The sequence below is a fragment of the Saccopteryx leptura genome, chromosome 1 (genome assembly GCF_036850995.1).
Source record: "Saccopteryx leptura isolate mSacLep1 chromosome 1, mSacLep1_pri_phased_curated, whole genome shotgun sequence".
Taxonomy (NCBI): domain Eukaryota; kingdom Metazoa; phylum Chordata; class Mammalia; order Chiroptera; family Emballonuridae; genus Saccopteryx; species Saccopteryx leptura.
The window spans coordinates 313,482,800-313,496,846 of NC_089503.1; the positions used below are offsets into that span (position 1 = coordinate 313,482,800).

At 47.1% G+C, this 14,047-nt stretch overlaps 1 protein-coding gene across 8 annotated transcripts in view; it reads left to right on the forward strand.

Annotated features, from left to right (window-relative positions):
* Window positions 1–7,157, forward strand: part of XRCC6 (X-ray repair cross complementing 6) — a 223,839-nt gene extending 216,682 nt beyond the window's left edge. For all 8 annotated transcript variants that reach the window (XM_066358519.1, XM_066358520.1, XM_066358522.1 and 5 more), the window contains 3 exons: window positions 2,249–2,349; window positions 3,674–3,787; window positions 6,890–7,157. In XM_066358519.1, coding sequence (XP_066214616.1) covers window positions 2,249–2,349; window positions 3,674–3,787; window positions 6,890–7,086 — 412 coding nt within the window. In that variant the 3' untranslated portion in view covers window positions 7,087–7,157. The remainder of the gene's footprint in view (window positions 1–2,248; window positions 2,350–3,673; window positions 3,788–6,889) is intronic.
* The last annotated feature ends 6,890 nt before the right edge of the window (window positions 7,158–14,047 follow it).

The following is a 14,047-nucleotide window of genomic DNA, read 5'->3' on the forward strand; positions in this document are numbered from 1 at the left end:
ACAAAAAAAAAGCAATCTAGAGGCCCTGGCCAGGTAGTTCAGTTGGTTAGAGCATCATACCGATACACCAAGATTGTGGGTTCGATGCCCAGTCAGGGCCCATATAAGAATCAACCAGTGGCCTGACTAGGCAGTGGTACAGTGGATGGAGCTAAAAAAAAAGAAGACGAATCAACCAATGAATGCACAAATAAGTAGAACAACAAATTGATGTTTCTCTTTCTCTCACCCCCATTCTAAAATTTTTTGTTTGTTGTTCTGTGACAGAAAGATAGAGAGAGGGGACAGACAGGAAGGGAGAGAGATGAGAAGCATTAATTCTTCATTGTGGCACCGTAGTTGTTCATTGATTGCTTTCTCATAAGTGCCCTGACCAGGGGGCTACAGCAGAATGAGTGACCCCTTTGCCCAAGCCAGCGACCTTGGGCTTAATCAGTGACCTTGGACTTCAAGCCAGCGACCTTTGTGCTCAAGCCAGTGACCATGGGTCATGTCTCTGATCCCACACTCAAGCCAATGACCCCATGCTCAAGCTGGTGAGCCCGCGCTTAAGCCAGATGAACCCACGTTCAAGCTGGTAAACCCATGCTCAAGCTGGTAAGCCCACACTCAAGCTGGTGACCTTGGAGTTTTGAACCTGGCTCTTCTGTGTCCCAGTTCGATGCTCCATCCATTGGGCCACCACCTGGTCAGTCTCATTTATTCTTCATAAGAGCCCTGAAAGCTGGGTTTCATGCCCATTTTACAGATGAAGAAAATGAGGCTTTGAGGAGAGAGGCAGCTTGTGCAGGCTCATCCAGCACAAGAGCTAGGTCTTTCTGAGTCTAGATTCTTTCTCTTTACCCCCGTGCTGCTACTGAGTATGGAAAGAAAGAAACCTCACATTCATATATCCCCACCTCCCATCATCTCTCCTTCGTCTTTTCTCTGAACTTACATAGGACAACCTCCTCCGTTTCCATCTTTGCCCAAAGCTTCCAGTGACAGACAGGTGGGCAGGTTTTACTCACTTTTAAATTAGATTTTGGTTCTCTAGCATCAGACAGAAAATTGAAAATTGGAGAGAGAGCCTGACCTCCTGACCTGTGATGGTGCAGTGGGATAAAGCGTCGACCTGGAACACTGAGGTCACCAGTTTGAAACCCTGGGCTTGCCTGGTCAAGGCACATATGACAGTTGATGTTTCCCGCTTCTCCCCCCTTCTCTCTCTCTCTCTCCTAAAAATTGAATAAAGTTTATTAAATAAAGTTTTAAAATAAAATTTAAAAAAGAAAATTGAAGAGAGAGAAGTTGATTCAAGAGATAACATTCCTAAGTCTTTTATTTGGGGTCATTTTCTTAGATGATCTTGGACATGCGCTGAGTTGGATTTATTTAATTTTATTATTTTTTAAATGTTTACTTTTTTTTTTTTTTTTTTTTTTAGACAAAGAAAGTCAGAGAGAGGGATAGATAGGGACAGACACAGGAATGTAGAGAGACAAGAAGCATCAATCATTAGTTTTTCGTTGTGACACCTTAGTTGTTCATTGATTGCTTTCTCATATGTGCCTTGACTGTGGGCCTTCAGCAGACTGCGTAACCCCTTGCTTGAGCCAGCGACCTTGGGTTCAAGCTGGTGAGCTTTGCTCAAACCAGATGAGCCCGCGCTCAAGCTGGCAACCTCGGGGTCTCGAACCTGGTCTCAATCCTTCGCATCCCAGTCCGACGCTCTATCCACTGCGCCACCACCTGGTCAGGCTAAATGTTTACATTTAAAAAAAAATTTATTTATTGGTTTTACAGAGGGGTTAGAGAGCATATCAACTCGTAGTTGCTTCACCTTAGCCATTCCTTGCTTGCTTGTCATACACGCGTTGACTGGGCAACCCCAGGGTTTCGAACCAGGGTCCTCAGTATTCCAGGTCAACTCTATCTACTGCACCACTACAGGCCAGGCACATTTTATTTTTAAATTTATTTGTCGGCCCTGGCTGGTTAGCTCAGTCGGTTAAGAGTGTCCTGCAATGACAAGGTTGAGGGTTCGATCTCGTCAGGGCACACAAGGGAAGTAACCAACGAGTGCACGACCGAGTGGAAAAAACACTAGGCCTTGGCCAGATAGCTCAGTTATCTTGGAGCACAGAGGTTGCCACTTCAATTCCCTAGTCAGGGCATATACAGGAGCAGCTCAGTGTTCCTGACTCTCCCTGCCTCTCTCAAAAAAACTTTTTTAAAATTTATGTCCCCATTATTATTGTTTTACCAGAAGTGACAGCTTTGAGAACCCAGTGCTACAGCAGCACTTCAGGAACCTGGAGGCCTTGGCTTTGGATTTGACAGAACCGGAGCAAGCAGCAGATCTGATATGTAAGAAGGCTACCACTGAGCTGAAGTCTTTGTCATGAAAGGCTTTCTTATTGATCTCACCTTGAACAGTAATGTGGATGCATTTCCCAGTACCTTCTCAGGACTTGCCCTCATTGTCCAGCCCATCTCTGTCTGAGAGATTTCCTACGCTAGCTTAGACTGCCTCAGAAAATATTTGCCTGGTCATTCAGTGAGAGGAGGAGAAAGTGCCAGGCTTCTGAGACCTGTCTCTGAACCAGGCTGCCCATGGCTACATGATAGTAAAAGTTTTTTTTAAAAAATCATTTATACCATTTATTATGTGCTTACTCTATGCCTGGTACTGTCTTATCCTCACTCATTTAGTCTTCATAACTGAAGTAGGCACTGCATTTGTCTTGGGCAATGCTCCTGGTACCCCAGCCGTTCCCTCCTGCCTGTCCCCACACCTCATTCCATCAGTAGGTCTTGTCAGCTGTATAACTTTTCAAGTTTATAATTCAGTCCCAATGCCTGCACAATCTCCACAAACACACGGCTTCAGCCTTTTGTCTCACTTGTCTTTATTCAGTTCATACTCCGCACAGCTGTCAGGGTGGTCTTTCTAAAATGCAGATCTGATCATGTTGCCACCCTGCTCATAGCCCATCAGTGTTTCGCACTGTTTTGATAAGTTTTAATGCCTGAGCAGGCTTTCAAGGTTTCTATGACCTCACTATGCCTGCCTCTCCAGCCTCCTTGGGTCCTGCCCTCCTCATACTCTGTCTTCAAGTTGTATATCAATCATCTGCTGTTTCTCAGCCCTATGCTTTTTCCTGTCTGAGAAAGAACAGTCAGCTTTCCAGAAAGTCTTTCCTGACCCCCATCCCAGGTACCTGTGTGCCCTACACAGCCCCTTCATTCATGGCATTGCCCAGCTGTATGCACCTCTGTGTGTATTGCCTCCTTACCCTGACACAACTGTAAGCCTGCTGAGGGCACAGACATGTTTGAATCCTCAGAATCCAGCCCAGTTCTCACCTCTACCACTTCCCAGCTGCTTGACCTCAGTCAAGTCATTTAACCTTCCGGTTTTCCTCCTCTGTAAAACAGGGAGACAAATCTACCTACCCCAGAGGTTAACAAAGCATTTAGAAGGCTGCCTGGCTATAGTAAGTGCTCATTAAATGCAATTGTTAAAAGGTACTTGGTAAATGTCAGAAAAATTTTATTGACTGTTTTCATGGCCAGGTCAGCTGCCTCCTTGTGATCCTTCCTTCTGCAACCTCCCCCAGCCCAATCAAGTGCTTACAGGAAGCCAGGGTTTGTGACTTGCCAGGCCACTTTTGCTGTTTTGCATTTCTAGTGCCTAAGATTGAAGCAATGGATCAAAGACTGGGCTATCTCGTGGATGAGTTTAAGGAGCTTGTTTACCCACCTGACTATAATCCGGAGGGAAAAGTTTCCAAGCGAAAACAAGGTGAGAGCTGGGTGTGGCTGTCCAGTGGGTTTTTTTCAAAAGCTCTTTATGGCCCTATCACAGAGGATAATGACCCTTCCGACATTTCTATACAAACCTACATACAGTATTTACATGTACAAACATATTTCAGCATAAATGGAATAGTATTCACATTGTTTCTAGTTTATTTTTTACTCAGCTATATATGTTGGACAGTTATTCATATCCACACTTACATTATCTACCTCTTTAAAAAAAAAATAAGGCTACAGGCCCTGGCTGGTTAGCTCAGTCAGAGCGTCGACCTGAAACGCCAAGGTTGCAGGTTCAGTTTGCAGTCAGCAACATACGGAAAGCAACCAATGAATGCACAACTAAGTGGAACAACAAAATGAATGCTTCTGCTTTTCTCTGTCTCTCTCTTCTTCCCTTTTTCTCTCAGTCTTTCTAAAATCAATCAATGAAAAAAAATAAGGCTACAGAGGACTTCATTTAATAGATGTGGTAGTTTATTCAGCCAGACCTTTATTGGTGGATATGCTGCATTGAACTTGGATCATTGTGTACTTATGTGTTGACTCCCCAGAATCCGGCTCACTTATATGATACATAGAATAAATTGTTAGCACTGGAATTGCTGGGTCAAGGTGTAAACATTAAAAAGTTCTGATAAGCCCTGGCCCGTTGGCTCAGTGGTAGAGTGTTGGCCTGGCGTGCAGAAGTCCCGGGTTCAATTCCTGGCCAGGGCACACAGGAGAAGCGCCCATCTGCTTCTCCACCCCTCCCCCTCTCCTTCCTCTCTGTCTCTCTCTTCCCCTCCCACAGCCGAGGCTCCATTGGAGCAAAGATGGCCCGGGTGCTGGGGATGGCTCCTTGGCCTCTGCCCCAGGCGCTACGCTAGAGTGGTTCTGGTCGCAACAGAAGCGACGCCCTGGAGGGGCAGAGCATCGCCCCCTAGTGGGCAGAGCGTCGGCCCCTGGTGGGCGTGCTGGGTGGATCCCGGTCGGGCGCATGCGGGAGTCTGACTGTCTCTCCCCGTTTCCGGCTTCAGAGAAATAAAAACAAAAAACAAAAAAAAAACTGATAAGAATTGTTAGCTTGGGGCTCTGGGCGGTTTGCTCAGTGGTAGAGCGTCGGCCTGGCGTGCGGAAGTCCCGGGTTCGATTCCCGGCCAGGGCACACAGGAGAGGCGCCCATCTGCTTCTCCACCCTTCCCCCTATCCTTCCTCTCTGTCTCTCTCTTCCCCTCCCGCAGCCGAAGCTCCATTGGAGCAAAAGATGGCCCAGGTGCTGGGAATGGCTCCTTGGCCTCTGCCCCAGGCGCTGGAGTGGCTCTCCCGGATGGGCAGAGCATCACCCCCTGGTGGGCGTACCGGGTGGATCCCGGTCGGGCGCATGCGGGAGTCTGTCTGACTGCCTCCCTGTTTCCAGCTTCAGAAAAAGACAAGAAAAAGAAAAAAGAATTGTTAGCTTGGCCCTGGCCAGTTGGCTCAGTAGTAGAGCGTCGGCCTGGCGTGCGGGAGTCCCGGGTTCGATTCCTGGCCAGGGCACACAGGAGAAGCGCCCATCTGCTTCTCCACCCCTCCCCCTCTTCTTCTTTTCTCTCTTCCCCTCCCGCAGCCGAGGCTCCATTGGAGCAAAGTTGGCCCGAGCGCTGAGGATGGCTCTGTGGCCTCTGCCTCAGGCGCTAGAATGGCTCTGATTGCGGCAGATCAACGCCCCAGATGGGCAGAGCATTGCCCCCCTGGTGGGCGTGCCGGGTGGATCCCGGTCGGCGCATGCGGGAGTCTGTCTGACTGCCTCCCCGTTTCCAACTTCAGAAAAATACAAAAAAAAAAAAAAAAAAGAGTTGTTAGCTTGCCTCTGAAAAAGTGCTACAGTTTATACCCTATCCAAGAAAGGATGTGTCTGTTTCCCTATACTCTCACCAATTCTGGACTTTATATTTTTATTTATATATATATGTGTGTGTGTGTGTGTGTGTGTGTGTGTGTGCATTTCTTTTTTTTCCAAGTGAGAGAAGGGGAGAGATTCCCACATGTGCCCTGACCAGGATCCCCCCAACAACACCTGTCTGGGGCTGATGCTCTGCCCATCTGGGGCCATGCTTGCAACCAAGCTATTTTTAGTGCCTGAGGTAGAGGCTCCATGTTCAAGCCAGGGACCCCGCATTCAAGCCGGTGACCTCAGGGTTCTGAACCTGGGCCCTATGTGTCCCAGGCCAGTGTGCTATTGGCTGCACCACCACCTGACCAGGCTTCCAATGGTGTTCTAAGTGGCATTACAGCTTTATGGGAAATTGCTGACTGCTGCCCAGATTGTGTGAGGGTTCTGTGCAGTGTAGCTGGGATGCCACTGTTAGCATTTATTTTTATTTTATTTGTTTTATTTTTTTACAGAGACAGAGTGAAAGTCAGAGAGAGGGTTAGATAGGGACAGACAGACAGGAACAGAGAGAGATGAGAAGCATCAATCATCAGTTTTTTGTTGCGACACCTAAGTTGTTCATTGATTGCTTTCTCATATGTGCCTTGACCATGGGGCTATAGCAGACCGAGTAACCTCTTGCTTGAGCCAGCGACTTTGGGTCCAAGCTGGTGAGCATTGCTCAAACCAGATGAGCCCGTGCTCAAGCTGGTGACCTTGGGGTCTCAAACCTGGGTCCTCCACATCCCAGTCCGACTCTCTATCCACTGCGCCAATGCCTGGTCAGGCTACTGTTAGCATTTCTTTTTTTTTTTTTTCTTTCATTTTTCTGAAGCTGGAAACAGGGAGAGACAGACAGACTCCCGCATGCGCCCGACCAGGATCCACCCGGCACGCCCACCAGGGGCGACGTTCTGCCCACCAGGGGGCAATGCTCTGCCCATCCTGGGCGTCGCCATGTTGCGACCAGAGCCACTCTAGCGCCTAAGGCAGAGGCCACAGAGCCATCCCCAGCGCCCGGGCCATCTTTGCTCCAATGGAGCCTTGGCTGCGGGAGGGGAAGAGAGAGACAGAGAGGAAAGCGCGGCGGAGGGGTGGAGAAGCAAATGGGCGCTTCTCCTGTGTGCCCTGGCCGGGAATCGAACCCGGTACTGTTAGCATTTCTAATCACTCCCTCCTGACCTTTTTCCCTAGATGATGAAGGTTCTGGAAGCAAAAGGCCCAAGGTGGAGTTATCAGAAGAGGAATTGAAGGCCCATGTCAGCAAAGGCACTCTGGGTAAGCTCACTGTGCCCATGTTGAAGGAAGCCTGCAGGATATACGGACTGAAGGGAGGGATGAGGAAGCAGGAACTGCTAGATGCGCTCACCAACCACTTCCAGAAGGACTGACCAGAGACTGTGCACCCAGACACCCATTGTTGTGCCTTATTCTACTATCTGAATAAAGAGCTTTAATTTTATACTATATACTGTTGTTTAGTGTGAAAGAGCAATATGTGTCTGCCTCACATCCAAAGATCACTTGCTGTTGGCTATTAGCTTAATTTTCTCTCCCACTTGGAACACACATCATCACAATGGAAACAAAATAAATACCAATAAGAAGGGGAGAATGATAATTAAGGACAGGTGAACATACTAAAGGAATGACTTAGGTTGTAAGTATCAAGGCCCTGTCCTCACCTGTTTTCCTTTAATTGTGTCATATTAAAATCTAAAGATAAGATTTCAGAAGCAGTAAGAATGTAACATTTCTAGCCTGACTGGGCAGTAGTGCAGTGGATAGAGCGTCAGACTGGGATGTGGAGGACCCACGTTCAAAACCCTGATGTCGCTGGCTTGAGCTCAGGCTCATCTGGTTTGAGCAAGGGGTCACTCCATCTGCTGTAGCCCCCTGGTCAAGGCACATATGAGAAAGCAATTAATGAACAACTAAGGTGCCGCAACGAAGAATTGATGCTTCTCATCTCTCTCCCTTCCTGTCTGTCTGTCCCTATCTGTCCCTCTCTCTGTCACACACACACAAAAAGAATGTAACATTTCTAATACTGGTACCATTCGCTTTATAAGTAAAATAGCACATTCTCTTATGTTGCATTCTTTTTAACGTGACATTCATTTTTTTTTTTTTTTTTTGACAGAGACAGTGAGAGTCAGAGAAAGGGATAGACAGGGACAGACAGACAGGAACAGAGAGAAATGAGAAGCATCAATCGTTAGTTTTTCACTGCACGTTGCAACACCTTAGTTGTTCATTGATTGCTTTTTCATATGTGCCTTGACCGCGGGCCTTCAGCAGACTGAGTAACCCCTTGCTTGAGCCAGCGACCTTGGGTTCAAGCTGGTGGGATTTTGCTCAAACCAGATGAGCCTGCGCTGAAGCTAGTGACCTCGGGGTCTCGAACCTGGGTCCTCTGCATCCCAGTCCGACGCTCTATCTACTGCGCCACCGCCTGGTCAGGCGTGACATTCAAATATATGAAGATACAGTTTCTTTTGCCCTGAAAACTTTGTTTCAGTGGAAATGAAATCAGTTATTTCTCTTATTTTTTAGGGGAGCTGTAGGAAGTTCAAGAAGATGAGGAGAGGTCCTAGTACTAGAAGGAGAAGAGGAGGGAAGTGTCTTTGTGTTCTTCCTCCCATCCCTCATCCATCCTCCCTGTCCCATTCCTGAACTTTCTGCTACTGCTTTTGAAGAATTAGCTTGAGAGAGGGAAGGAAAGCATCTGGAAGGAATTGTATTCTCCATGGATGGCTTGAGATTCGATTCAGGGTTTCTAAAGGTCTGTGTCTTTCAGCACTAGAATGAGCATCTCATGAGAGTGTAGGAGAAATTAAATTACTTAAAAAAATGTTTTTTAAAGGTTTTATTCAGCCTGACCAGGCGCTGGCGCAGTGGATAGAGCGTCGAACTGGGATGCAGAGGACCCAAGTTCGAGACCCCGAGGTCGCCAGCTTGAGCACGGGCTCATCTGGTTTGAGTAAAAGCCCACCAGCTTGAACCCAAGGTCGCTGGCTCCAGCAAGGGGCTACTCGGTCTGCTGAAAGCCCGCGGTCAAGGCATATATGAGAAAGCAATCAATGAACAACTAAGGTGTTGTGACGCGCAATGAAAAACTAATGATTGATGCTTCTCATCTCTCTCCGTTCCTGTCTGTCTGTCCCTGTCTATCCCTCTCTCTGACTCACTCTCTGTCTCTGTAAAAAAGAAAAAAAAAAGATTTTATTCATTTTTATTTTTTTTTTATTTTTAAATACTTTATTTATTCATTTTAGAGAGGAGAGAGAAGGGGGAGGAGCAGGAAGCATCAACTCCCATATGTTGCCTTGACCAGGCAAGCCCAGGGTTTTTTATTGTTTTTTTTTTGTTTTTTTTTTTTTTTACAGAGACAGAGAGAGAGAGAGAGTCAGAGAGAGGGATAGACAGGGACAGACAGGAACAGAGAGATGAGAAGCATCAATCATTAGTTTTTCGTTGCGTGTTGCGACACCTTAGTTGTTCATTGATTGCTTTCTCATATGTGCCTTGACCAGGAGTCTTCAGCAGACCGAGTAACCCCTTGCTTGAGCCAGCGACCTTGGTCTCAAGCTGGTGAGCTTTTTGCTCAAAGCAGATGAGCCTGCGCTCAAGCTGGTGACCTCGGGGTCTCGAACCTGGGTCTTCCGCATCCCAGTTGGACGTTCTATCCACTGCGCCACTGCCTGGTCAGGCAAGCCCAGGGTTTTGAACAGGCAACCTCAGCATTCTAGGTCGATGCTTTATCCACTGCGCCACCACAGGTTAGGCAAAGATTTTATTCATTTTTAGAGAGACAGGAGAAAGAGAGAGAGAGAGAGAAGGGGGAGGAGCAGGAAGCATCAACTCCCGTATGTGCCTTGACCAGGCAGGCTCAGGGTTTCCAACTGGTGACCTCAGCATTCCAGGTCGATGCTTTATCTGCTGTGCCCCCACTACAGGTGCTAGGACATTCATCACATAATTTCTGGCTCTCTGCTGAGGGAATCAGAAAAGTCTGATATTACTTAAGGACAAGTTAAATAATAGTGTTTTTCAACAGCTAGTTCACAGACCAATCCACCAGAAATTTCATGCTGGCCATGGTTAACCACCCTGATGTATGAAGATTATAGAACCAATGACCTTAGTCGAATTTGCTTATGCTCAGGGTGATTTCTACCCTAGCAGTCCCCCAAATAATTCTGTTTTCACCAGTCCCCAAGTGTAAAAACGTTGGAAACCACTGAAACAATGTTACAGTGATGGAAAGGCAACATGAGTTAGGGAAGCTGGGAAAGGCCCTAGAGCAGGGGAACCTATGGCTTGCGAGCCAGATGTGGCTCTTTTGATGGCTGCATCTGGCTCACAGACAAATCTTTAAAAAAAAAAAAAAGTTAAAAATATAAAACATTCTCATGTATTACAATCCATTCATTTCCTACCGTTCATGTTCATGGTTGCAGGTAGCTGGAGCCAATCACAGATGTCCTCTGGGATACTACCAAATTTTTATTGGATAATGCATAACTGCAAATACACAGGTCGTTGTATGGCTCTCACGGAATTACATTTTATTTATTTATTTAATTTTTTGGGTATTTTTTTGTATTTTTCTGAAGTTGGAAATGGGAGGCAGTCAGACAGACTCCCACATGTGCCCGACCGGGATCCACCCGGCATGCCCACCAGGGGGTGATGCTCTGCCCATCTGGGGCGTCGCTCTGTTGCAACCAGAGCCATTCTAGCACCTGAGGCAGAGGCCACAGAGCCATCCTCAGCACCTGGGCCAACTTTGCTCCAATGGAGCCTTGGCTGCGGGAGGGGAAGAGAGAAACAGAGAGGAAGGAGAGGGGGAGGGGTGGAGAAGCAGATGGGCGCTTCTCCTGTGTGCCCTGGCCAGGAATCGAACCCTGGACTCCCGCACGCCAGGCCGACGCTCTACCACTGAGCCAACCGGCCAGAGCTCTGGAATTACATTTTAAAATATGTGGCGTTCATAGGTCTCTCAGCCAAAAAGGTTCTCGACCCCTGCCCTAGAGAATATTTGAATTAAGACTAGCATGAGGAGAACCGCCCTTGCGGTAAAGGAGTACCAAGTACAAAGAATCTGAGAAGGAAATGGATATGGAGTACAGGGGGTCCTCAGGTTACGACAGTCTTGACATACGACGTTTCAAGTTTACAGCACTCATTCACATAAAACTTTAAAAAATTGAGACATGAATGTTTCAGTTTACACCGTTAGTGTCGTACTTATGGACTACTTGGGCGAACTAGTTTGGTTGCATGTGACAGAAGAATATCAGTAACGAGCGTCTGAGTGAGGGAGTTGGTGTCCCCAACTACAATTATCTTTGCCATATTGGACTGTTAAAATCACAACTGTTCTGTTTGTGTTGCTTTGTTTGACTTTTTTCCCCTTATCATGGCTCCTAAATGAAAGTCAGAGTCTTCAGATGGTAGTGCTTTGAAGAGGAAAGCCATCATGATGGATGTCACAGAGCTACTGGCATCACATGGAGAGGAGCTGTCTGCTGAGGACCTCATTCAGCTGGAGAAGCAACTGATTGAAGAGGAAGAGAGAGAAACCCCAAACCCCAAGAGATTTACTACCAATGGTTTGGGAGAAAGTTTTACTATGGTAGAGGATGGGTTGGCAAAATTTCAGGCTGAGGTCTCAGATTCAGTAAGGTCTACAGAGCTGTTATGGATGCCTTGCAATGCTATAGGCAGATTTTTATTTATTTTTTGGTATTTTTCTGAAGTTGGAAATGGGGAGGCAGTCAGACAGACTCCCACATGCGCCTGACCAGGATCCACCTGGCATGCCCACCAGGGGGTGATGCTCTGCCCATCTGGGGCGTCGCTCTGTTGCAACCAGAGCCATTCTAGCGCCTGAGGCAGAGGCCACAGAGCCATCCTCAGCGCCTGGGCAAACTTTGCTCCAATGGAGCCTTGGCTGCAGGAGGGGAAGAGAGAGACAGAGAGGAAGGAGAGGGGGCGGGGTGGAGAAGCAGATGGGCACCTCTCCTGTGTGCCCTGGCCGGGAATCAAACCTGGGACTCCTGCATGCCAGGCCGACGCTCTACTACCGAGCCAACTGGCCAGGGCAATTTTTTTTTTTTTTTTTTTTTTTTTTTTTTTTTACAGAGACAGAGAGTCAGAGAGAGGGATAGACAGGGACAGACAGAACAGAGATGAGAAGCATCAATCATTAGTTTTTTGTTGCACATTGCGACACCTTAGTTCATTGATTGCTTTCTCATATGTGCCTTGACTGCGGGCCTTCAGCAGACTGAGTAACCTCTTGCTTGAGCCAGTGACCTTGGGTCCAAGCTAGTGAGCTTTTGCTCAAACCAGATGAGCCCATGCTCAAGCTATCGACCTCAGGGTCTCGAACCTGGGTCCTTGGCATCCCAGTCTGATGCTCTATCTACTGCGCCACCGCCTGGTCAGGCCTATAGGCAGATTTTAGAAGAGAGGTCATCAACCTTCCAGACTAGCCTGGAACGATTCTTTAGAAAGGTAGAGAGGCCTGTACCCTCTACATCAGCTGCTTCTCAAGATGAAGCACCTATAGTACAGGTAGAATAATTTCCAGCGTCTCCTGCATGTTCCTTAGGCAATCCTGATTCACCTGACCCAGTATCTCCAGCACCTTCTGCAGGTTCTGCCTCTCCAGCTTCCTCCTTCCAATAGGTCACTCTCTCCCACCTTGCAATGCCCCTTCCAGTGTGCAAGCCAATCACAGGAATAAAGGTAAGGAATTTTTTTACACTCATTTTTTTCTGTTACTACAGTAGAATATAGTACATTTATGTCCTTTTTCTTTTTCTGTGGCTTAGTTGTGTTTTTATGTTCTAGATTATGATTTGATAGCTGTGTTAGGATAGGTAAGTGACTTAGGCTAGGATGTGTATTGACTTACACAGAAGTTCGGGTTATGTCACTATTGTAGAAACGGATCTATGTTGTAACCTGAGGACCCCCTATATTCCAGAAACCAAATAAAATATTAAGAGAGAACACGGTGAATAAGCACACAGGACAGGCAATAAAGGCCACTAGGGGCAGGAAAGAGCCCAGGGTTTTTTTTCAGGTGATTACAAATAGACACCCTGCTCTGCTTTTTGAAGGCTTACAATTATAGCTATGGGAATCGAGCTAACACTCCAGAGTAGACTAACACCAGGAATAAAGATGCCAGGAGCCCTTGCCCCACCCCCTTCCTAGACTTCTAGTGAGTAAGCCTTAGTTTCCATTTAGGTGGAGCTTGGATTTCTCTCTGCCCCTAAATTATGTCTTTTTTTGAGAGAGAGAAGGAGAAAGGAAGAGAATGTGAGAAGCATCGCCTGATCAGGTGGTGGCACAGTGGATAGTGTCGACATGGAACACACTGAGGGCCCAGGTTTGAAATCCCAAGATTGCTGGATGAGAGATTGAGCATGGGTTCATCCAGCTTGAGCACAGGGTCACCAGCTTGAGAGTGGGATCAGACACAATCCTATGATCCCTGGCTTGACTGGAGCCCCACCACCCCCTATGAAGGCACATATGAGAAGGAATCAATTAACAACCAGTGACACAACTACAAGTTGATACTTATCATCTCTCCTCCTTCCTGTCTCTCTCTTGCTAAAAAAAGTGTGAGAAGCATCAACTCATAGTTGTTTCATTTTAGTTGTGCACTGATTGCTTCTCTTATGTGCGTTGACTGGGGATCGGACTCCATAGTTGTGCACTGATTGCTTCTCTTATGTGCCTTGACTGGGGATCGGACTCCTTGCTCAAGCCAGCAACCTTTAGGCTCAAGATGGTGACCTTTGGGATAATGTGAATGATGCTGCACTCAAACCAAAGACCCCACACTTGGTGAACTTGGGGTTTCAAAGTGGCTACCTCAGCCTCCTGGTCAACACTATCCAGTGTACTGCCACTGGTCAGGCATTACCTCTGTCTTTTAAAGTATAGAGACACATATGACAAAGTATGAGACAGTAAGAACAAACTCAAATTCCACCATCTACAACTGTAAAACTCCTGGTGGTGGAAGTGGGGGTTGTATAAACACTGGAGTGAGCTGGGGGAGAGGATGGCCCATCAGGCACAGCACAGGCCTGAACAGGACAGGATGGTTTCCAGTTTCCCCAGGTATGCTTCTTGCAGAGTGGGTTATATTGGCCCAAGCTGGCCAAGAGGAAACCAAATATAATCTTCCCTTGTTAATCCGATTATTACAGGACTCAAGTTATTTGTATTTGGTAAAAATATTCCCCATGGTACTTCCCCTCCAAGTAGATGAGGCATGTAAGGTGGCAGTGGTTTCAGTCACCAATACCAATCCTTCCTCCC